The 25,575-nt window shown below is 43.2% G+C and overlaps 1 protein-coding gene across 1 annotated transcript in view; it reads left to right on the top strand.

The window, feature by feature from the left end:
* Positions 1-25,575, top strand: part of Pappa (pappalysin 1) — a 235,453-nt gene that overhangs the window by 164,388 nt on the left and 45,490 nt on the right. Inside the window, exons 11-17 of the mRNA XM_050121835.1 lie at positions 3,100-3,213; positions 4,105-4,240; positions 7,026-7,239; positions 14,167-14,335; positions 16,699-16,882; positions 23,359-23,569; positions 24,769-24,940. Of these exons, the coding sequence (XP_049977792.1) occupies positions 3,100-3,213; positions 4,105-4,240; positions 7,026-7,239; positions 14,167-14,335; positions 16,699-16,882; positions 23,359-23,569; positions 24,769-24,940 (1,200 nt within the window). The remainder of the gene's footprint in view (positions 1-3,099; positions 3,214-4,104; positions 4,241-7,025; positions 7,240-14,166; positions 14,336-16,698; positions 16,883-23,358; positions 23,570-24,768; positions 24,941-25,575) is intronic.

The raw sequence follows: 25,575 nt of genomic DNA, 5'->3' as shown, positions 1-25,575 counted from the left end.
TGACCAATTCAACATTCAATTGCCCAAGATCATCTGAGACCCAAAGAGGCAGAACCAATTTCTATTCCTTCCTCTGGTTTTGAGCCACAATGCACTAGGAGTAGATCTAACTTTGTCTAAAGCCAACTACTGAACTTTCTGGGTGATATTTGATGTTTCTTAATGTTGCGTAAGTGGTTTATCTTCCTCTAAGATTTCAAGAATGAATTGATAATGGTATTAACATGAAGGGAAAGTATGTGCAGAATGTAAATGGCTTTCTGTATTTACAGCCCCACATGTGAATTTACTCCAAAAACTTTATTTGCCACTGCCAATCTTAATGGAAGATGTGTTTTGTCTGAACGTTGTTTAGTGTATCATTTTTGTAAACAGAGCAAACTTGACATTTTCTTTTTAATTTTTTTATTTCTTTATATTGTTCCTTGATATTTTATACAAGCATATAATGTATTCTAATTACTCTTGACTATCTGATTACCCCTGCCTATCTATCTCCTTCCTGACACTGTCAACCCTCCCTCTTCTCTCTAAGTCTCTTTCCCTCATTCATGCCTTTGCTTTTGTGGTCTCGAGTTTAACCAGTGCTAACTGCATGACTCCATATATGAAGCATCTTGACTATCCATTAGAACCTGATGAATTCACCAGCTTTGCTAACTGAACACAGTGACTGTCCCTTCCCACAACTTGCCAGTAGCCAATAGTTTGTCAGAGCTCAGTAAGAGCCAGTGAGCTACTCTTCCATCTATGATGGATTGTTGACAGGTCTAGTCAAGTACAGACCCAATGTAGGAATCAAAAGCTGCTGAGAATTCATGACTAAAGATAGCATTTTGCAGCTCTTCTCCCTGTCTTCTGGCTCTCACATTCTTTATGCCTCCACTTCTGTATGTCCCCTGAGTCTTAGGGGTTGTATGGTGAAAATGTCTTATTTAGAGATGAGCAATCAGCCAAATACTTGACATTTTCTGAGAACCTCCAGAAGTTACATCTGTCCCAAAATGTTATGGAGAAAGACAATTGAGTTTTAGCATGTGTATAGGTGGGATTCTTGGGATGTCAGAGCAAGAAGGGTTGACAAAAGAACCTGACTTAGTCCAGTTCACTGGAGCCCCTGTGCTAAAGCACTGGTAAGGGAGTTAACATGGATAGTGTTTCCTCTATTTTTGATGAATTTATAAACTAATATTTCAGAATTGCGTTCTTTCAATAATAAACATCTATGCTGTATTATCCAGGATGATCTTGAACCCTTTGTCTCAAGTGGTCCTACTACTTCAGTTTCCTAAGTAGCTATGACTACAAGTACATACTTCTATACTCAATTTGGAAAGTTTTACTTTCCTTTTAATTCATAAAACTATGTGGAATAATATAATCCAAACAGTGATGTTTGTCAAGTATGTGCATCACCTAACAGGCCTGTGTAGTACTTGAATTGATAATTGTGTGAATCTTGTCTTGCTGGCTTCTCTCTGTTGCCTATAAGATAACACACTACAGATAAGGTTCCACATCATTTTCTCCATTTTCTTGATAGCAGAGGCAGCTGCCTCTCTGCATTCAGTGCGTGCTTCCTCGTGCTATGTAGTCCGTACGAGCCTCTGGCCACATACAGAAGTTTTTAATGTGTGGCTTTAAGAAATATGTCACAATGAACTTAGTCATTTGCACGTTTCTTTTTTTCACTGATATTTGCCATCGCTCCATGTTGTTAACTTCTAACTCATCGCTAGATCTCCCTTTGGGATTGACCTGGGCTCAGGTGAGTCTAGTTAATTCATTGTTAACAGTCTTGTGCTCTGTGTAATTCTATCATATGAATATTTCACATTTATATACCGTGTCCCCAAGAGACAAACACAAAGACTATCTCTGGTTTTGTGGCATCAGTTACACATATACATTTTTGTGTAGTTATTGAAGGACTACACATATTAAATGGCTATCCATTTTACTCTTTGTTTTCTTTGCTGGGGATTAGTCTGATTGGGACTAAATTGTCTTGCTGTCCTTTTCCACAGTCTTTAAGGTCATTAGAACTGTCTAAGTCAGCCTTTCTACTCAAATATTTGCACTGGAGGTGTAAAATAGCAGGCCTAAGGTCACACAAAAGTCTTGAGAGAGGAGACACATCACAGATGAGCATTAATTCAGGGTCCTCTTCTACCAAACATCCATCATTATCAACAGCTCCATCACACTTTAATTTCCCCACATTGGGCTTTGGTCACTTTACAGCTGCACACATGTGAGGGATTGCTTGTTTCACATTCACATGCAATGTCCCCTCTGTACCTCAGTTTTATGTGCATTTTCCCTTAGTGCTTAATAAGCAGAAATTTTTCATTGAGTGAATCGAATCACTTAAATGGAATGGCCATTGGATATGCAATAAAAAAAAACAAGAACAAAAACAAAAACTCTGCTAACTTAAAAAAAAATTCTGCCACTATATAAATTCTTCTTGGTTCTTGTTGCACTTTAGTATTAGCATTATTGGGTGAAAGAGAAGGGATGGGGTGAAGGGAGATGGGGGAAGGAGAGGGAGAGGAGGGGTGCTTTGGAACTGATGTTTCTCGATGGCACAGAAGCCAGAGCTCACACTCAATATCTTTCCTATCTTCGTGGAGCTCGGAACATAATTTACAGATTCTTTCTATAATACTCTAACGACTTTGAAGATTCAGTGAGAAGTCTCTCAACTTTTCTTTTTGCAGTTTTCCTTGAGCTTTTGGGTTGCTAGGTATTTTATAACAACCTAGGCATTCTGTCTGTTTTCTTCTGGGTCTTTCCTTCTAGTCCTTCTGGCTGAAATGCCTTCCAGGTCCAGCTAGATTCAATGTCAGTTCCTCCTGGATTTGTTCCTATGAGAACATTCCTGTCACTTTGCCACCAAAATATGTCATCTCTCCTCCTTTCCTTTCCAGCGTTGGGAATTACTTCTACAGTACACTGTGAGTCTCTGGAACAGACTCATCCACTCACTTCTGCTTTCTCTTCTACTACCAACAAAACAGACGGATATTGGTTCATTAACTTTAATTAAATTCTCAGGACCCTCAAAATATTATCTTTTCCTCCATCTTTTGCCAGGTGTGCCGAACCAAGGTGATAGATCTCAGTGAAGGCATTTCCCAGCATGCTTGGTACCCTTGCACCATTAATTACCCATACTACCAGCTGCCTCAGACCACATTCTGGCTCCAGGTAAGCCCCTATCTTGAGAGGCATGGTGTGTAGGTCTGGCCTCAAGGAAGTTCTGAGCACTGTGATAACTTTTGCTTGAGTTGCTCTTTCCACCCTCCAAGACTGTCAATTTGTAAGGACAGGAAACGGAAACTCATGTGATACTTCCTAAAACCGAATGCCACAATTGCTCATGGAATCACCCATCCAATGCTTATATCGCAAAGAATTTGAAATCCGCTTATTACTTATTATTCAAAACTTTAAAATTAATCTTTTCCTCTATGGAATCTATAGTGATCCACAAAACAAAGTGAGCACGTAACTCTGTATGAGCTTGGTCACCCACTGCACAGCAACCTTCGTGTGGCATTTCACATCTATATGTGGCATCATGTCTCCAGACTGTGGATTATATTCATTTTTATTTATATGCCGCTAACATGCTTTGAGCTCCATAGTTCCCACAAGTTCTAAGACCATGCTTTATTTGGCTTTTGCATGTTGGAATCTGGTAGAGAGGATAAGGTGGCTAAGTGATGGGTAATAAACCTACAATGTGCTTTGCATGTGTGTGTGCAGTTTCACTCTGTACTAGCCCTGTGCTAGACAATGTATTCTATTTGTCTTGTTAGAACTTCACAGTGGCCCTACAAACTATTTTGTTTAATCAGCTATTTAGAAATGAAGGAACTTAGGGTCAGAATGTTCCAGACATCCACCAGCATCAGACAAAAAGGCAGGAACAGAGCTGAGTCTGAAGCAAGATTTTTGGCCTGGCCTCCCCATTGGGATCCCCTGCTTCTTCATTCCCATGAGAGCAAGATTCCCCTTTGGTATACTTTAATGTGATTGCTTCCCTATCATGTGGCTGAGTAAGTGAATGACCCTCTTATGTATTCTCTATTTCAGACATATTTCTCTCAGCCAATGGTTGCTGCAGCTGTTATTATCCATCTGGTGACTGATGGGACATACTATGGGGACCAAAAGCAAGAGACCATCAGTGTCCAGCTGCTTGATACCAAAGAGCAAAGCCATGATCTAGGCAAGCATGTTTTTCTGAGCATGGTTCACCCTTGGTACCTCCTTCCATGTGTGGTTGCCTTACCCCTTTTACAAAGGATCTCCTCTTTTCCCCTCTCTTTCTCTTGCTTCCTCTCTGCTTGGAGTTCTAGTTGCCTTAATCAACATGTGGTGGTGTATACAGAGAATCCCAGATTTGGCAAATGTGAGGAAACAGATTCAGTGACAAAATTTGACCTTCATCAGCTCCATATGCTACACACCTTTAAACTTAGGAATTTAGCATATTCAAAGGACTCTGTGCAGGCGACTGAGCAAGTCCATTTCCCCACCATCTATGTCAACATCTGAAACCTATTGCAAGGCACTGGAGAGACCACACAACACTCAGCAATCCAACAATGTGAGAAGCCAGGTTTTAGGATCATAACCCTTTCTGCAGATGTTCTGCAAATCTCAAGAGTGGTTGTATATTTGGCACATTTTCCAGGAGCCATCCATGTGGGGACAGGTATTAGAAAGCTTTCTGTCAGGTTCAGGATGGGAGAAGTAAGTGAGAAGTCAAGTCACACCTATGGGGGAGCAGAGATAGAAGGGATAGAAGGAGTGTTCGCTTGAGCTGTGGGGGTCTCTATAAGCATCAGGGCTGACAGTAACAATTTATACATGCAGGAAAGAAATTGAATTTAACACGATTCAGTAGCCAGTACTGGCATGAACTTCTAGTGTCTGACATCAAGCAGTTTATTGTAGGCGTATTTAAGCACAGCACAATTTGGAGGGAAAAAGTTTCCTGGTGTAGCACAATCACCTGTTCACAAGGAGACAAAATTACACTGGAACTCTTCTCAAAGTAAATGTTACTTTTCCCATGAAGATGGGATCTAGAGACAGGCTACATGTGTTATCTTGAGGGCCTAGGGGAGGGTTTGGTGTTTTCATACAGATAGCACAGTGATCATTTAGGTTACTAGCCACCCCTGGTCCTGGTGGTGGGAGCTTGGGGGAGTCAGGTATAGCCTGGCCCTACAGAAAGCACAGGGCTTACATAGGTCATTATCTACCTCCAATCCCAGCCTTCTGGGTGGAAAATATTCATCTTGTTCTTTGAATAATTCGCCCTGCATGTTTAAACATCCCTGACTTCCCTAGTGCTGTCTGTGAACTCAAGAACATCGGTGCCCCCTGAGCACGTTCACCAGTGTTCTTAACTAGTATAGGATGGCCTTCATGGCAGGCCTCACAGTTCGAATCCCATATTTACTGTTAACCCAATCTGAAAATGTGAACAATTTTGTTGATACCATAACACCCCACTCAAAGCCTGGCATTCTCAGATTGCATTGAGAGTGGTGCCCTATGGCCAGAGGGGACATTACTTGTCACTACTGTGACTGTCTCCAGTGTAATACTTGGCACTAATTGCTTCCTATTGCTACTGAGAACACTGTTACACACTCTTATAGCCAACTACCTTGAACCTTGGGCCATTTATTGCAAGTGTTTGGAATTAGGGGTTAACTTTGGAACTGGCACTTCAAACCTCTGTGCACATCATTGTGTAGGACAGCCCATTTCAAAACTCTTAAAAAAACAGCAGACAAAGGGTCATCTCAGGGTCCAAGGAAAGCCATTACTGTTGTTGTGTTTACATGTTTATTTATTTAGTAGTTCTAAAGGCAAAAGAGAAACATTAAAAACAAAGAGAAAGAAAATCTCTTAGGAGTACTCGGGATTTCTGGGAAATTTCCTGATAGTTGGAAGGGAATATTTTCATAGTTATCCTGGCACTGCAAAGGTTGAGGAACAGAGAGGAGAAACATCAGGCTCCCCAGAAGCTCCTTGGACGCCATTGCTCTTCTCTGAGGCTTCAGTGTTACCCTGTATCTCCCCACCAGATCGTCCTGTTGTCTGCCTCCTGAATACTGGGCAGAGGATTACTAACTCTAAGTGTTAGTGTAAAACAGAGAAAGGACACCTGATGTGCTCAGGGCCTCCTCCTCCTCCCACAAGGAGAACTCTCCCATGTGCCGGCACATGGCCAAGATTGCACCACTCTTACTTGCAGAAGTAAAGGCTTAAGAACTTGCTAGAGCTCCATCAGCAGCAAGCAGCGAATCAGCGAAGCCTGCTTTTGTCCTAGCACCTCCATCCCAACGGCCCAGTCTATCCTTACCATGCAATCTGTTTGCATTTTCCCTGTGTATTTTCCTAAACCTAGGAAAAGGAACAAGAAAATATGAAGGACGGGGCTAAGACAAATTTGGATTCGACTTGTACTTGGTGCCACAATTATTTTGTGCCTGTCTGTGCTTCCCAGTTTCCATCTTTGTAGGCTGGACAGAGGTCCTTCCCACGCAGGGCTGCTCACAGGCCTACGGTGGAGCCGTGACAGTGGACTTTTCGCTCTGCATTATTTCTCCACCTTTCCTACAGCCCAGGCAGGCAGCGTGAACATCGAAGGCTCAAATCTTCAACTCCTGAAGCAACGTGGGAGGGAGGAAGGGAGGGAGAGCAATGGATGCTTGGCTGAGGGTGGCCGTTTGGGGGAGGGAGAGAGACTGCGGGCATTAGGTGAAGGAAAGCTTAGGGGCCAGGCAGGCAGGGGGATTGGAAAGATTTGGAAGCAAGAAAAAAGGCAGACAAAGAAACTTTCAATCAAACTCAAAATCCTCACTGGCCGCCCAATGGTGCTTTTGTCGTGTGACATGAAAGGGTCTGGGGGCTTCGGGAAGGGCCCGTTGGGGAGGGCGTGACTGGCCTTGAGTAATGAGCCTGGCCCCTCGGCCCTCTGTCTCCCCTGACAGGCCTCCATGTCTTGAGCTGCAGAAACAATCCCCTGATTATCCCTGTGGTCCATGACCTCAGCCAGCCCTTCTACCATAGCCAAGCAGTACGTGTGAGCTTCACATCGCCCCTGGTCGCCATCTCGGGGGTGGCCCTCCGCTCCTTCGACAACTTTGACCCCGTCACCCTGAGCAGCTGCCAGAGAGGAGAGACCTACAGTCCTGCTGAGCAGAGGTAAGCCGAGCAGGGCCTTCCCACCCTGGATCATTTGTAGTAGTGGAGAGAGCCCGAGGAGCCACCGCTGTTGCTGCTACGATCTGTGTGCTTCTCGGCATCCTCCATGCTCTGTCCTCTGGCCACCTTGGCCTTCATGATCGAGAAGCCCACAAGCCCCTGACCTCTAGAGTATCTTAGAAAGCGAATATGCGCTGAGTGGTGGAGAGGAATGCTCCTTTCACCTGACCTTCAGCTGCTGAGTTGACAACACGCTCCAAGTTTTCTTCACTAGACAGGCCAGCTAGAGCAATTCTTGATGTTGAGTATTCTCCTTTGATGGTGGAGTTGTGGCAGGTGTCCTCATCTATTAAGGATGTTTTGACTACTGTGTGTTTCATTCCAGTTCCTAGGAGCTTTAGTGATGCGTGAAGCCCCTTTCCCTTCTGCAGCCTTAGTCCCGGAGAGTCCCTCGGTGGTGGAGGATCTTGTGTTTTAACTGCACCGCAGTGTCGTTCCATCAGGGCCTTTGCCCTGGCATCTGTTAGTACCACCTAGCTCTTGCTGTGAAAGGAGAGTATTCTTTGAAAGGATGAGTTTGGGGAATACTCTTAACTTGGGGTTGGATCCCCTATTCCTGCTTCGTTGATGGATGTCCTTACACGAATCACCTTCCCTTTCAGTCTCAGTTTCCTGTTTAGGAACAAGAGGATAATGTCTATCCACCCATCTGGGGGATTGTGAGGGGGACTATTATACTGTAGATGAAAATGATCTTGCACACTCTTCCTTGTGAAAGGTCAATGTATCACTGAGGACTATTAACAGTCACTTTCCAACTACGATGGTGGTGCCTCTGTGCACAGGAAATCTGTCTTTTGCTCTTGGAAGTCAGAAGCAAAAGAAACCTCAGAAACAATGTAGGGCAATCCGCGTATCCGAACTTAGTGTTAGCATCCAGGACCCCAAGGCCCGGAAGGGGGAAATGGTCCGGCATGGCTGAGAATCTCTCAAACTCGTTTAATAACATTGAGGGGTAGAATTGGAAAATTGGTGGGCTCTGCAGAGTGGAGCTCTCGATGTAGCAATTCAGCCCTGCCCTGTACACCTGGGGCAAGGAGCGGGAAGAGGAATGATGGGGGACATTAGCCTTTCCCACACCCCTGCTCCCACAGAGGACACAAAAGGTGGTTGCAAAATCCGCATTGTTTTGCACCCACAGTCCCCAGCTTCTGTTGTGCACAGTGTGTTGCAATCAGTGCGATGGAAGAGCTCCTTAACACATCTCTCATTGTCAATCCCTTCTAACAGCATTTCTCCGTCCCCAACTCTTCAGGCGCTATAAAAATAAGTTAATTCTCTGAGCCCAGGGAAACAATGCCAATGGAAAATGCAAATCCATCAGCCCTTCTTCACAATGTGGTACCATCCTCAGCAGGTTGTCTGTACCATCCGCAAGCTGACCAAAGCCAGTACTGTCTCCTCGGCACTTCCTGTGTACTAAGGAAACAGTGTTTAAGCTCTGAAATGAATCACTCGATATATGATTATACAGTTCTTTTATGGCAGAGGAACACGGATGTGGGACAAAGCATTATCCTGTCCAGTTCGTGTGACTCTAGACTGTAATCACTCCCATTCTCTGAGCCTCTGTTTCTCTTTAAGATTGAGATGCTAATGAATAGTATATTTCCTGTGGCTCATTCCAGGTATCACAGCCTGTGATTCCTAAAGCTAGGCAATGTAAGAAGAAAAAGAAAGAAACAAACTTCCATTAAGCAGGTGATAAGTGAAGGATCTTATTTGATTTTCACACTGTTTGGGAATGACCTAACATAGAGAAATAGCTGGTGAACCAAGGGCAAGAAGGCCGTAAGAGGGGGACTCTGCCGTTTGTCCTTGAAAGGCAAAGCCTGCACACCCACTGCATCAAAGAACGTGCAGAGGAGAAAAGATGCTTCCAGACCTGTCATGTGTGAGCATTGCCCTTCTTCTCTGGGCAAAGCGATGCAGAAGAAGCCATGACGGCTTTGGCTTGCTGGGCTCTGCACTTGGACCAGGCTGCCCAGAAGGCTGGGACTGCAAACCTGCAGGATCCTTCTGAATTTCCCAGTGGGGAAAGGACAACAGCTGTTCCTGGGGAGCTGCAGAGGCTTTGACAAAAACAGGCAGGACTCTGCAATCATGCAAATGTAGTAAAACAACCCAGAAAGCAGGAAAAAGAAAAATAAGCAGCAATGTGTACAAAGGCCTGGGATGCGGGTTTCATTCTTAAAATCAGCAAATCAGAGCAGTCAGTGCCTTTGCTTTTTGCAGCAGAGACTTCAGTTGGCTGGACTTGAACCTTTTCATTTTACTCTAGTCTGGTTTTCTGGCCTTAAAAGTCACTTTCCCCTCCCACCCAGAAGTTTTGTCTTCTCCCTCCACCTCTTCCTCTTCTCTCTTCTGTTTTCCTCCAGTGAACTGCCATAGGAAAAGCATTGCTGCCACAAAATCAATGTAGATTGTGTTTTCTGACCTAGACCGAAGGGTCCCTAGCACCTGAGCAGTATTGGGAATCAGAGCCCTATTTTCACAAAAGGATAAGGTTCAGTTGTGGAATTCCAGCTGCTCTCAGCTTTATCCCTAGCTGGAGAATGAGACACAAGTGAGATGACAGGGGTGGAGTGGAGGGCTAAAGGCTTCCTTAAGGACAAATGTCCAGTCGTGATAAGAGGCACCAGTGTCTGTCTTTCTCCATGTAGTCAGTCTGCTTTCCTTCCTATCTCCTCCTTGCCTATCCATCTATCCATGTAGCCAGCCAGTCAGTCATTCACCCATCCAAATACTCCTCGATTCTTAATACAGAAAAACAAAATCAAACAACTTACAAATTTTAGTAGGTTAAATATTTAAACAATTAAGTTAAAACCACTTCTCTCTCCCTTTCCCCTTTCTCTCTTCTTCCTTCCTCTCCCTCCTACCTTCTTATCTTTTATTTTCTTATTCTCTTCCTTTACCTCAAACTTTCCCCCTTTCTACATGCTAGAGGTAAAACTGACACCTGTCATTTAGAAGACTCTTTGCTAGACTCGAGCTCTTCATGTGGCTGTGAGGATCTCTTTCCAGGCAGGCAGAAGAAGACTCACATAGGAAGCAAATGGTCCTGAAGTCTACACTTTCCAGGACCCCAAGTATGGAATACCCTAGAAAGTCACTATACAAATGTTCACACTGGAAGCTCAGACTGAAGTTTTCAGGGCCATGTGGAACTAGCTAAGTCAGCGGACTAGAAATCACAGACCTCTATCTACTAAATAACCTGAGAGTAAAGGAAAGAATCATTGCTTCCCGAGCCACACACTGGCCAGAGGGCACCCACCAGCTCTCCTTGACTTTCAATAGTTTCTCTACACACTGTGGGCCACTGAGTTTGTCCCTCACTCTTCGACATCTGATCTCCATACCCTACCACCAGGAAGGGTTGGGTAGAAAATGTATTGTCACTTTTGCTTTTCCCTCATTTCTGGGCAATAAAGCAAGGTCCTATTGGGCTAACTTTTCTGTTTCTCTCCAAATGACCTGAAGAGTTCGTGCCCAGGTTTTCCTTTCATTGTCCACTTTTCACGATATGGCCACTTGTTGTGACTGCCGCTAATGGCATAACTGTAGTTAAGCACTAGAATGCAGGCATTAAGAAAAGGGCAGAGGCTGAGAAAAATGTCCTCTTCAGCTCTTTAATATTGTCTTCCTCCTGGCTGGCAGATTTTCCCAGGTGTAAGTCGCTGGGTGCGGGATGTTCATTTCAGTTATTGGTAGGAATAGGGCAGCTGAAAAGTTGGTATGGAGTCGCAGCAGGTACGTCCCTTGTGGAGATCTTGAAGGCTTAAGAAAACAGATGCAGGGCGTGTGGACACGTGATTGCAAAGGGAAGGAAAATAGCGCCTTTGCCTCGCTGTGAGAACTGGGTACATTTCCTCTTGTTCATTCACCCAACCAGACATATCTTTCCTTTAGAGACAGACTTCCTTTTATTCTTTTTTCTTTTTACTTCACTGCCCATCACTAGTGTTGAGCCCCACCCCCACTGCTACCCTCAGCCCACCCTTCTGCTTTGGATCAGAGCCTTTTGTTTTGTTTACTTAGGTTTTGTATTTCAGAAATGGATGACCCTTGTATGGGGATGATGATATGTTCGGAGGTCCAGTTGTCATTCTTGGGCAGTGTGTATAACGTTTTCTAGACAGTGGGATAGCACTGACAAAAATGAGGTCTTGGAAAGAATAAAGGCGAATGTTCAGGCTGAAAGCCCACCCTTTCCGTGGGAATACCATCATTAGTCCAGGGGCATCATGCAGCTGCTGAGAAGGTAAGACAGTGACATCCATGCCCAATGCCTGGCATCGCTCACTTCATTTCCCGTTACTTCCCTTCTTATTTGCAAGTCTACAAGTCAGGTGCAGACAGATGTTCTGAGAAGAAAAGGATGCTTTACATCCAAAGAACTTTCTAAAAAGACACTGAGCCTAAGAATTGCCCCATAATAAAAAGAATATTAGCATTTGGAAAGTGATCTCCCCTTTTGGCCATTCTGGACATCATCAACGTGCATCTGCGAATTGAACTTTGTGAGTTCTAGAACAGTGGTTTTCAACCTGCGGGCTACAGACCTTTAGACATTCCTTCTTCAAAAATCTCTTTTCTTATCCATTGTTTAATCTGAGTAGTTGAGAGGATGAGATCCAGGTCCTCTACTCCCTGCTAAAACAAAATACTGGTAATGATTTCAAAACTGGGGCCATGAAGGTTTGGAACACTCATCTGAAGCTGCTTCACTCCAAACAGTTTTGTTTTTCTTACACAAAAGCAGGAAAACAAATGCTGGACGAAGTGACACACACCTTCATCCCAGCACTTGGGAGGCAGCAGGAGGCAGATCTCTGCTAATTTGAGGCCTATCTGGTCTACATACTGAGCTGTATGTATGTATATATGGCTAAAGCTATATAAGGAGACCCTGCTTTGAATGCCCCCAACCAAAAAAAAAAAAAAAAAAAAAAAAACCTCAGGAAATCCAAAGACTTGGAGTTCTGGATGCAAATTTAGCCAACTGGGAACACTGTAGCCAAGGCTTTAGGATAGACATAGAGAAAACTTTTGCTCAGTGGAGTTTGCTGCCAAAAACAATATTTTAACTACTATGAATTTTCTTTGCTTTTCTTTCCTTCTTTCCTTCCTTCCTTCTTTCCTTCCTTCCTTCTTTCCTTCCTTCCTTCCTTCCTTCCTCTTTTTTTTCTTTCTTTTTTTTTCTTTTCTTTTTTTTTTTTTTGGAGACAGAGTTTTTCTGTGGCTTTGGACCCTAACATGGAACTAGATCTGTAGACCTCAACTCACAGAGATCCGCCTGGCTCTATCTCCCGAGTTCTGGGATTAAAGGCATACGCCACCACCACGCAGACCTGTGAAAATTTCAAGCTATTGAAAGTTGCTACCACCAGTTGTTTCTTTCTATTTAGTCAACATCTGGGTGAAAGCCATTTTTATTCATAATGCCAGGATGAAATAGTCATTGGGTCTATTCATAACAATGTTCTAAGTCTTGACCCATAGGGTAATGTTAGCTATGAAGACCTTCAGGTCTCACATAGGGGTGGAAATTTAAACAGGCAACTTCTTCCCAGGTTTCAATATTTCCAATTAAAAAAGGAATAATGCTTAACTCATAGATTTATTGTTATACTGAAATGAGCTCACTCAGATACACTCCCTGTGATTAATTGCTACTGTTCTGAGTATGTGTGTATATATAGCCCAATGGGAGGGGCTACCTTAGTACAAGGGTTTTATATGATCTCTACTTGAATCTTTAAAGATTAGCGTGCAGTTGGGTACCTCGTAGGCATTTACATCCTAAACTACAAATGCACTGAGTGAGAGCAACAGGATGAGAGACAGGAAGGCAGAATGTCTGTGAGGAAACTCATTATTACAGAAGGGAATTCTCCCGTGGAATTAGTTATGACTTGAACATTGGGCAGAATTCAGATTAGCCAGGAAGTGAAAATGACAGCCAAAGAAAGATATAAGACATGGTTTCTGTACATTTTTTTTTCTAAGGCTTTGTGAGTTGCATTACAGTTCAGAAAGACAGCCCCTGCCACTGCCACAGAGTCTCATGGGTCTGTGAGGTGGGGGCAAATCTCAAGGGCACTGAGGCTCTCATAAATAACACATTTGCCCAAGCAACACAATTTCTAGGTGACAAATATAGTACTGACGGCTGAGGCTTAGAATGTGCTGGGAATTTGGCTACTTGCATTTCATAAATTAATCAATCGTATTCTGTAGATGGAAGTTTCTGTCTCACCTGGTCCTATAGCCATTCAGTCCCAAGTAAACACACAGAAGCTTAAACATTTATTATCAACTGTTTGACCTATTGCTCAGGCTTATTATAAACTAGTTCTTACAACTTAAATTAACCCATAATTCTTATCTATATTTAGCCATGTGGCTTGGTACCTTTTCTTACTAGGGCATTCTCATCTTGCTTCCCCTGTGTCTGGCTGGAGACTGAATCTCTGCCTTTCCTCTTCCTAGCATTCTCCTAGTCTGGTCACTCCACCTATACTTCCTGCCTGGCTACTGGCCAACCGGTGTTTTTTTTTTTTTAAACCAATATGAGTGACAAATCTTTACAGTGTATGAGAGTGTTAACTCACAACAAAATTCTCCCCATGGCTCTTGGAAGTCAGAACTCACAAGAAATGGGGAGGATGACCCTAGATTCAAGTTTACCCCCATTTCTTATATTCTTAAAAAGCCATAACAGTGGCCTTCAGAATCATCTTTGCTTGATTCTGTTCGTCTCCTGAAGCTCTGAGGAGAGGTCTAGTCTTGAGCTTTTAGCTGGAGTAAAGCTGCCTTGTGAGGAAACCCCAGTTCACCTTCTTATTCCTTCCTCCCCAGCTGTGTGCATTTTGCCTGTGAAGCCACGGACTGTCCAGAATTGACTGTGGAGAATGCTTCTCTCAACTGTTCCAGCAATCACCGCTACCATGGTGCCCAGTGCACTGTGAGATGTCAGACAGGTTATGTGCTGCAGATACAGCGGGATGATGAGTTGATCAAGAGCCAGGTTTGTGGATGCAGACAGGAAAGCCCTTTTACAGTCAGGAAAGGCTGGCAGGTGTGGGATGGGTTCTCTGCTGAAGCCTCAGTACTGAAAATACTGCTGCCACAGAAAACAAGTGAATAAAAAACTGCTCGCTCTCCCTCTGATCTTTCTTCTTCTCCCTCTCTCCAGCTCTTTCTCATATATATATATCCACATCTGGGGGCTAGTGTTTCTAAAATCATTCAAGTCATAAATGATTTTATATATATGCATGTGTATAAGCACACATACACACAATTCATGTATGTAGTTTTATCCCAATTAATGAACCAATGATGCAATCAACAAAAAATAAACCAATTGTGACTCTGCAAGAAGAGGGCTTCTGTCCAATAAATATTGTGGACAGCAAATATTAATACTGGTGTGTAGGTTACAGATCCAGGATATAGAATTAACATATTGGAAAGAGAGGCTGACCCTCAAAATTCTGCATGATGGAGTGAGATGGTTTAGGTAGATGGGGACTCTCAGTCTGCGTGTCTCTTCATTCATTCACTATCACATTCATTCATTCATTGCAATATCTGAGTTCACCACTGTGCTAGGTCCTGGAGGAAAAAAAAGCCCTTAAGACTGAACTGTTTCTTAGTGACTAACAGACAACATGGAGACAGAGAGGGACATATACGGTTTTGAAGAAATGTATAGGCACTTAAGAAAGTGCCCTGAAAGAAGTAATATGACAACTGAGAGGTGGTTTGATGGGCATAGGTGTATCTGAAGAAAACAAATTAAAAAAAAGTGTGCTTTTGTACAGGCAGGGGAATATATGTGAAAGTCTGTTAGTGTTGTAAGTGGCCACATCCGGGGGCTAGTGTTTCTAAAATCATACAAGTCATGAGCCTAGAGGGTCGAATTGAGTCCATTGATGCCAGGTCCTGCCAGTGTAGTTGGCAAGTTTGGAACTGTGGTGGCAGCAAGAAGCCACAGAAGGGCATGATATGATTATATCCTGATAAACAAAGACCTCATCTGCCTGCCCACGTGGGTGGGCATAGAGTGTAAGCAGTGAGACAGACAGCAGACAGACCCATGGGGATGTTAATGATGGGGCCCTTGAAGGTTGGGATGTTCCTTCATGAAGTTATTGGAAACAGAGATAAGTGGCGTGGCAAAGCTGACTTGAGCCTGACGCTGCTTTGGGGATCTCAGGTCCAACAGGAGGGAGTGGGATAAACTGGCGGCCCCAAGCTTTGAGGATCCCACAGCACAGTAGGTGCAGTTCCCCGTGGTCCCACCAGCAGACTGCATCCTCTTGCTGCTAGCACACAGGGCCACTTTCTTCATTGCTGGGAATGCCTATTCGTGTAGAGCTTCTGGGTTGGCTTGACTTGGACACCTACTTCCATGTGCCAGACATGGCAGGTCTGAACTCCTATGGAAACAATTAGGTTGCCTTGGCAGTGAGAGACCTCTGTTTCCTTTGATGTGTACTTAAGAGAGGAAAACGTCCTTTGCTTTTAAAAAGCCCAAGTCAACATTTGGCACTCTCAACCCCCAGGGATTTGGCTGCCTCCTCCTTGAATGGAAGACTCGGGCTGCCAATGACAGACCTTCTCTTGGCTCTGCAGCCTCACCTCACCCTTCCACCTACACAGCCCTGCCATTTCCTAGTTCAGTTGAAATCAGATAGACCTTTCAGTGTTCTTAAATTTGTTTTTGAATCAATTTTATTCTTGATTATTCAAGATTATTTTTTTTCTGGAGCCCCTAAATCTCATAATAGGCAGTAGCATATGATGTAACCTTTGGGTCCAGTCCATTCATTTTTGACTGGCAATTCAAGAAAGAGGACTTTCTCATGCAGAGACATCAGGCTTCCCACACCCAAAGGCACTCCCTAACTTAATACCAAGTACTTTAGCTACCTCTGTGTAAATCCCTTCAAGAGAAGATATCAGGACCAGCCCTTGGCGAGCTTTTATTGAACATGTGTTAGAGTATGCTCTGTAACAGAAATCACACCGTGTGAGGTCTCTGAATCTCCAGATTCTCATAAAAACGAATTTGATGATCTATCTAGAAGACATTATAGATTATAGTTCTGAACATATTTGAGTTCAAGTCACACTTAGCTTTTCTCTTAGTAGGTAACCTGGGGCAGTCATATAATGTTTCTAGGCTTTCATTTCTGCATCATTAAATGAGGATTAAAATATCTAGTCCAAAAAGTTGTTGAGTTATTAAAAATGAGTTCAACACTGAGAATAGGTTTTCTCATTGCTCGACAAGAGTCTAACCTGTCACTTATGGAGAAGGGCATGTCCTCATATCCAAGGACCTGCCTGCTGTCCTTCATTGTATCTTTCTCTGCTTCTCAGATAGGACCAAGCATCACAGTGACATGTACGGAAGGCAAATGGAACAAGCAGGTGGCATGTGAGCCAGTGGACTGCGGGGTCCCAGATCATCATCACGTCTATGCTGCCTCCTTCTCCTGCCCAGAGGGCACCACTTTTGGTAGAAGATGCTCCTTTCAGTGTCGCCACCCTGCCCAGTTGAAAGGTATTCTAATCTCTTTGTCCCAGTCTGGCCTTTATCAGCTCTGAAAAGCCTAGTGGCTGTTTCCAAACCTCCTTCTGGGTTTCAGATGCCAAGAGGTCCTCAGAGTTGTGTGGCTTCCTGGATTCTTTTTACCATTTGTAGTCATGTAAACTGGCTTGCTATGCAGCCAGAAATTTAAAAATATAGAAATTTATGTGTGTATAAAATGGAAGTTAATACTCATTCAAGATTTTGTAAATCTTTCAGAAAAAAATGATAGGGGTGGGGCAGGGCAGTAAAGATAATTCTGTTTAGAATGGCTATATATAGCATACTGTGTATGATTAAGAACCAGTAACCCTCATGAGGTATTATTATTAGTCTTTGAATTACCCAAAGGAAAATCCAAACAATTATTAAAAATTAACAAAATAACCCAAGATTGCTATATTAGTGATGGCAACCACATTGTGCCCCCAGTCTGTTTCTGCCCAATGTCAGTTCTGCTCTTTACAAAGAGAGCCTGAGTCTGGAGAAAAGTAAGTGTGGCCAGTAAGCACTCAGCATCTCCTCGACTAAGCAATAGGAATACGGTGGTAAAGAAGAGGGCATCTGGGAGGTTGAAGAAGAGGTCACCCTTTAGAAATGGGGGAGAACCTGGTCTGGAGGCTCATAGTGAATTTCTGGAAATGCAAGCTTTAAAAAGAGGCCTCACAGCCCACCCAGAATACTGGAAATACTGAGGACCAAAGTACACCAAGGAGAGGAAGACATTCCACAGAGCTCAGTAGCAGCAATTTTGTCTGATTTCAGAGATAGAAGGGTTCTATATTTCTGTTGGTTTCTTAGAAGAAATGATTTTTCATTCTTAAATTCTAACAATAACTTGAAGTGTGACATAAAACTACCTTGTTTACCAGTGAAATAGTCTTCCTATGCCTGCCTTTGCCTCCCTCCATCTGTTTGCGCAGTAGCAAACAGTGCTCCAGATTCCTTTACTTCTCTCCTGAACAAGGATTCTCTGCTAATGATCCCGGAAAATGACTGCTTTCTAAGACATTCTTTTTCCTCTGTATTTTCTATTTGGAAAGAAAAATGAGCTACCTTGGTAAAGTTCTTCATGTGAGGGGAGAAGCTGGGAGGGGTAGTATCCCACTGTGTAGCTTATCCTTCATTCCTAGACCCTCCACTGACCCCATCAGTATTTCACTGAATGCAGCTTCGTAGGATTTCTTTGACCATGTTCATGGGTAGGATCTCCAGTGTGGATGAGGAGTGTGATGGGTTGTCTGGGAATCCCAGTAGCCTAGAACTACTCATTAGAGGATTAGTTGTTTCTTTAGATACCTTTGCTATCATTTCACCTTCTTCCGAACTTTCTAAAGCTCCATACATTCCTGACAGAAATTCCCATGTGTTACTTTTGAGAAATCAGTCTAAAGTTCTCTGTGCCCACAATTCCTGCTCCACTGGGTTCTCTCCTATTTGTCTTTTCATTTTACCCCTTCTTTGGTAACTTCTGTGAGTGTCTACTCCTTACCAAGAACAATGCAAGTGAATATCTTTGTAATCCTAAGAGTCCTAGCTTTAGGCTATTGCAGATTTTGAAGACTTGCTTGTCCTTATTCTAGTCCAGCTAACTGAAATTTTATTCTATGCAGAGTATGAGTGATCAATACCCTTTCACCTTAAAATGCTCAAGTTTGCTAAGAACTCAGAAGTAACTTTTGCTTAGGATCAGGGAAGCTAAACCACACATTCAAGATCATAAATAAAGTCATGATGCTTCAGTCATGCAACAAGTGGAAACTGAGGGACTGCTATGTACTGGGCAGCGTATAGGCTTTTGGAATAAAGAGTGAGCACAATGCATGTTCTAGTCTTAGGATGGTATCAGTGACCACACTATGTGGCAAACAGAGGAAAGAAGACAAAACCAAACCAAGCCAGACTGAAGGTCTGAAACTCTACTTCCTGGTTATATTCTATTATATATAGTAGTTCCAGACAACCCATTCTGATGCTTAATTTTTTCATGGATGCACTATGATTTCAAAAATTTGGGGGAGACAATATGATGTTTGGATGCACATATAAACTGTGCCCTGATCAAATTAGGGTAACTGATCTACCTATTACTTTAAACATTTACTTGTGAGGTCATTCAAAAAAAAAAAGTAAGCTAATCACAGTGAGCATCACTCTCCAGTCATGACTAAATGTTCACAGTTTCTTTCATACTTACTAGAGAGGAAAATGTCCTTACACACATATGGAGACAGGCTAAGCCACATTTATTTTTCAGACTTTAAGAGAGCATACATATATACATGTAAGTATGTAACAATAATTAATGGGTAATAGGTCATTAATTTAAAAAGAATAAGGAAAGTTTATGTGATATTGTGGGGAGGAAAGGAGGGAGGTAAATGATGTTATTATATTATAACCTCAAAAACTAAAATAAATAATTTTAAAAAACATTAAAAAATGAACAGTGGCTCAGTTAAGAATACCTCCTGCCCTTGTAGATGATCCAGATTAGATTCCCAACATCGTGGTTCACAACCATCTGAAACTCTAGTTACAGAGGATCTAACACCCTCTTCTGACCTCTGTGGGTACTAGGCATACACATCATACAGATACATACTTGAAGGCAGAACACTCATACATACAAAATAAAACAAAAATTTAAAGAAATTAACAAGATGAACAAATGCAATTGCAGAGTACCACAACTCATGAGCTCCCGGTGTCTAATATACACATTCTCACCCTCTGCTAGAAAGGCCAGCCTTCATTTTGTGACATATGTCATGTTATCCAGAAACCATAGCTTGGAAGATATGAAGAGGGAAGACATGGTATTGGCAAGGCAATAAGAGTTTCTTCTAAAGCAGTCAGCAAGGGAAACAATGAGAGCATATTCTCTAGTCTCTAGAGTAGAACATTTCTGAGTGGCCAAAACTCTAAATGGTCTATAGGTCCACGAACAATTATTGGTTGGGTGTTGATTCCAGCACACCTTGGTTTTCGTGCACGTGGGTAACACATGTTTCTGACCAGAAGTAAAAACCTCAGTGTATTAACCATCCTTCTGAGTTTGTGGGCCATTGTCAAGGACAAAGAGTGTGTTTTCCAGAGTGTATATGGCCGACTTCCTCAGCACCACTTGGTAGATGCAGGCAGTGGCCATAGCTAGGGACTGGAATCCCTGACCCCATGGATTCCTTTGTCTGGACCAGGTATGAGCTGGGTGTGAGGGGGGAAGACACATCCACGTTCCTGAAAGAAAGTTCTGCTCTCCTCTGTGTATTCTTTATCTCTGATTGTACTCTCTAGGTACTCTCTCCTACAATGTACATTTTTAGTTTGACACTTTCCTATTTATTGAGGCTCTGCAATCCTTACATCATCTCACAACAAAGAAGTATGCCTCTCTGTTTACAGTTTATAGCATTTGCAACTGGTGTAGTCCCAACACCGATAAAAGCACCAACACTTTAACTATGGATATTGCAACACCTTTGCGCAATTTGGAAAGGACGCCACTCCTGTATCTTCTAGAGCTCCCATTCTTTTTTCTTTAATTTTTTTTACTTTTATGAAACATTATTGATTCCTTTTTTAATTTATTAGATTTAAAAAAAATACCAATCCAATCTCCCACTACCTCCCCTCCTCCCATTCCCTCCACATACCTTCCCACCCCACCCTCATCCAATCCTCAGAGAGGGTAAGGCACATTGCTTTGGGGAAGGTCCAAGGCCCTCCCTACTATATCTAGGCTGAGCAAGGTATCCATCCAAAGAGAACCAGTTCCCAAAAAGCCAGTGGGGATAAATCCTGGTGCCACTGCCAGTGGCCCCTTAGTCTGCCCCAGCAATTCAATGGTCAGTCACATTCAGAGGGACTAATTTGGTCCTATGCTTGTTCCTTTTCAGTCCTGCTGGGGCTGGTGAGCTCCCATTAGCTCAGGTAAACTGTTTCAGTGGGTGAACCCATCATGGTCTTGATCTCTTTGCTCATATTCTCATTCCTTCCATTCTTAACTAGACTTTGGGAGCTCAGCCCAATGCTCTGATGTGGGTCTCTGCCTCCATCAGTTGCTGGATGAAGGCTCTATGGTGATATTTAAGATAATCATCAGTCTGACTACAGGGCAAGTCATGATCAGTCCCCCTCTCCTCTATTGCTTAGAGTCTTAGCCGGTGTCATCCTTGTGAATTCCTGGGAATTTCTCTAGAGTCAGGTTTCTGCTAACCCTATAATGGCTCCCTCAGTCAAGATATCTCTTTCCTTGCTCTCGTCTCTGTCCTTCCTCCATCTCAGCTATCCCATTCCCTCAAGTTCTCCTGAACCCTCTTCTTCTCCTGTTATCTTCCCCTTCTATCCTCCCTTTTCTTCCCACTCCCATGCAATTGTCAGGCAATCTTGTTTGTTTCCAGTTTCCAGGTGGATCTATATATATTTTTCTTTGGGTTCACCTTATTACTTAGCTTCTCCAAGATCATGAACTATAGGCTCAATGCCAAAGGACATTGCTAAAGCTCTCATTCTTACCAAACTGCTGATACATCTGGCATTCCCAAACAACTATCAACCCTAACCCCTAACCCCAAAACAATGCAGGGAAGTTTCCTGTCTCTGGTTTTCTGGAAGTCTCTTGGCTTTGATGAAAACTCAGTGACTCACCTTTTACCCCTCTCTCTTTCCCTGGGATGTGAGAAATATCTGGCTGGTGGTACTATAGCTTACAAGTTAGCATTTTCTGTGGGGCTGTGCAAACATGTTTCATGTCATCTAGGTGAATCATGCTGACCAGGGGGTGAATCATAGGAAACTAACAATGAAAGGAGACACCGAAACGTGGACACAAAATTGTGAAGTAGTTCTGTTGTCTTTTTCTCTTTCTTCATTTGATCTCAGGTAGTAGTTTCTATCACGTGTAAGAATACTAGTTAATTTTTATTTTACAAAAATTTGTCATGCCCCTTCATATAACATTAGATTATGAATAGTAGCATGTACACGTTATTTTTGCCTTGTTTTGTGCATTGCTTTGTCCCAGCATATAAAGTACTTGGCACACCATAAGCATTGCCACTGTTAGTGGAATGGATGAAGGTGTCTTTGCATCTCACACAGGTCCTATCATTATCCTTGTGCAAGTGTGATGTTAGCAGAGAGGGAGGAGGGAAGGGCGAACAGGCCTGTGATGGACACTTCTTAGAAGTGTTGCTATATTTAGCCTTCTGAGCACTGGAAAAGCAGGAAAAGTCACTTTTTCTACAGACACAAAAATTAAGGTAACACCATCCTCAGTGCGAAATAAGAGTTTTGTTGAACACAAAGACACAACCCTTTAATGTATAAACGACTGTATCCATAGCAAGACAAACCTTTTGCTATTGACAAGCTATTTTGCTATTGTAAGAGCTTGATCAAGCTGCCCTCTCTTTTCCAAGTGGGAATTAGCATGCTAAGCACTGTGCATTTCAAAGCACTCTATGCATAGTAACTGCTCAATAAACATCAGTTTCCTTCCTAGTGCTCATGGTCTCCCTACCACACTTGAAATCTAGAGACTCCCATGTTCTTTGAGCACTGCTTGTCAGCACCACTCAGCATTAACCAATCAGAGGGGATCAGTGGTAAAACACCCACTCCAGGTCCTCTCCAATGGTCTTGAGTTCAGGAAAGGCTGGATCCCCATAATACATGAACTGGCAATGAAAAGTCTAGCTTCTGGCTTTTACTTTTATCTGCACCAACCCCCATCAGGCGAGTATCCTGAAGGCAGTAAGTACTCTGTCAGAGCTGGCTGATTCTCGGGGCAGAATCTGCTGCTCTTTCTTCTTCTCTGGCAGAACTCCTCTGAGTGCTGGGGTCTGAGAAAGAAGAAGAAAGAAAGAGAGAGAGAGAGAGAGAGAGAGAGAGAGAGAGAGAGAGAGAGAGAGAAAAGAGAGAAGAGAGAGAGAGAGAGAGAGAGAGAGAGAAGAGAGAAGAGAGAAGAGAGAAGAGAGAAGAGAGAAGAGAGAAGAGAGAAAGACTCCTGAAAACATGGTGTTGTCACTTTCAGGCTTGGGGAAGCCAGGATAGATACAGGGTCCAGGCTCTGGATCACAAAGAGCACTGTTAGCATGGCTAACATCGTTTAAGATGAGTACCACTGTCTTCAGTGAGGACACACATCTGCAGGGCAAGGGGATGATGGAAGGACCAGAAAGGGGCTTTTTCCTGTGTAGCATAAGAGGCGCAAATGATTGGGATTTTAACACACAGGAGACATGGGCTGAGTCTAGCTTCCATGTCTGTTTGATGTAGCAACTGCCCGGTGCTCTTCAGAGATGCTGAGTTCTTAGAAGGAGGCATTGGACTTCCAGTCAGGAATCCCTGGGGACTGCATGTTGGTTCAAATTCAGGCAGCTCATGTGTTATCTTAGCTGTTGGTGGACTCATTGCTCTGCTAACCCTGCCTGACTGTCTTCCAGGCAACAACAGCATTCTGACCTGTATGGAAGATGGACTGTGGTCCTTCCCAGAGGCCCTGTGTGAGCTCATGTGCCTCGCACCACCTCCAGTTCTTCACGCAGACCTGCAGACAGCCAGATGTCGCGAGAACAAGCACAAGGTGGGATCCTTCTGCAAGTACAAGTGCAAGCCTGGATACCACGTGCCTGGCTCTTCTCGGAAGTCCAAGAAGTAAGTGGTGCTGGGAATACCCTCATAGGCTCCAAGGAGGCAAAGTCAGATCCACATACCTCTTTGAAAGGAAACATCCCTGGCTTTGCTGGAGGCTATACCAAGAGTATCCCCTTCTGTCCCATGCAAAACACATAGAAGAGTAGGTATGAGTCACATATGGTCAGCTTCAAGTCACAGCCCCTCTGCAGACTGGCTATATGCTCTCAGACCAGTGGTTCATTTTCTCTGTTTTCCTATATTTTCAGTGGCAATATGAAGATTGTAAGTTACCACACAGTGTTGTCATGACATAGAAGGACTTCCAGAAATGCCTTGTACGAAGTGCTTGTTCAAGAAATACCAGGTGTTCATACCAGCACTGTACAGGAACCCATGAGAACATTCAGAAAGGAAAAGAGAATACAGGGCATTGGTGGGGATTGAGTTGTCCCAAACCACACCTGACAGACAACCTATCTTTGACAATGTTATTCAATGAATTCTTTATTATTGTTGTGGTTGCTATAATCACAGCATTCTCCCTTTCCTTTTCCTTCAAACCTTCCCATGTATGTGCTCTTGCTCTTTTCAAATTCATGATCTGTTTTTCTTGACACCACACACACACACACACACACACATACACACACTATACATAGATATATTCCTAAATATATAAGTATGGCCTGCTCAGTCAACATAGTATTACACACACATATCTATCTCTCTGCCATTTATTTACATGAACAAGACTATTTCTCCTGCTTTAGCCATCCTCAGTTGCCTATGGTTCTTTTCCTACGGATGAGCCCCCGTAAGCTTCCCATTTTCGTGTTAGCATGTCTGTTGGTGTCATCCTTGTTTAGGCCATGTTGATGAGACTTCATGGTACTCCTCTGATATTTCTAGAGACAAAAATATGACAGTAAACTTCTTGTTCTTTTGACTTTTGCAGTGTTTCCTCCCCTGGTTTTGTATGTAATGATCCCTAAGGCTTAGATGCATGGGTTGTGTTGTAGATGTATTGCTTGGCTCTGGGCTCAAAAACTCTACATTATGAGAAACTGTGGTTTTCTGCCATGGTCTCCACCATGAGCCTCACACATCCCATAGATAGGCAGGGGATATGAACAGGAAGACAAAGTGAGGCTCCCTGGTACTGTTCACCTTCGAAGCATGTGATCCTCAGAATGACTTTTCTTTCATGTTTCCTGAAGACGGGCTTTCAAGACTCAATGTACCCAAGATGGCAGCTGGCAGGAGGGAACTTGTGTGCCTGTGACTTGTGACCCACCTCCAGCCAAATTCCATGGGCTCTACCAATGCAGTAATGGCTTCCAGTTCAACAGTGAATGCAGGCTCAAATGTGAAGACAGCGACGGCTCCCAGGTAAGCCCACTGAAACCTAGATCAAGGCCTCCTCTTCGTGCTTAATTATCACCAGGCCTCTCTGGCTACACAGCCAAGCTTGTAAATGAGTGTGACCCCTGCAGAAGCTGACACAGCCAGTATGTTCTTTAGTAAGCTATCTGAGCTGTGTTTTCTCCTTATGAGCCTATTTCATCCAGAGTCTTAGTGGTGAGAATTGTTTTTAAGCACTAGAACTATTAGATATTTGCTGAGAAATTATTAAAGGAAACTGTATATGGTCTTTTAGCAGTTTGATTGACTTTGATAGGAGTGGTGGGGACTTTGATTATCTCTGCCCACTTCTTACCATTACTACTTAAATTGTCCTTGAAGCATTTAAAGTCACGACACTGCCACTGTCTTTAGTCATCGATTGACCCTTGCAGCCTGCAATGGGGCTTTATTAAGATTGGGAGAACACGTCTGAGCACAGTGTGGAGCAGAGGATGACAGAGGAGCCAGTGTGAGTTTGAGTTTCATCGTAAACCATACGTAACTAAAGGATAAATGTTCCTGCTACTTCTCCATCCAGAAGAGACTCTGTGACTCTGTGAAGGAACAGCCTTCATCCCTATACCAACCTCTGCTACTCAGCTAGATAGACAGGGTGTCAC

This window comes from Alexandromys fortis, unplaced genomic scaffold (genome assembly GCF_014885135.2).
Source record: "Alexandromys fortis isolate MF-2015 unplaced genomic scaffold, M_Fortis_MF-2015_v1.1 scaffold_183, whole genome shotgun sequence".
NCBI lineage: Eukaryota > Metazoa > Chordata > Mammalia > Rodentia > Cricetidae > Alexandromys > Alexandromys fortis.
Note: the sequence above shows the minus strand (reverse complement) of the source record. Positions and strands in the feature narration are given on the sequence as shown.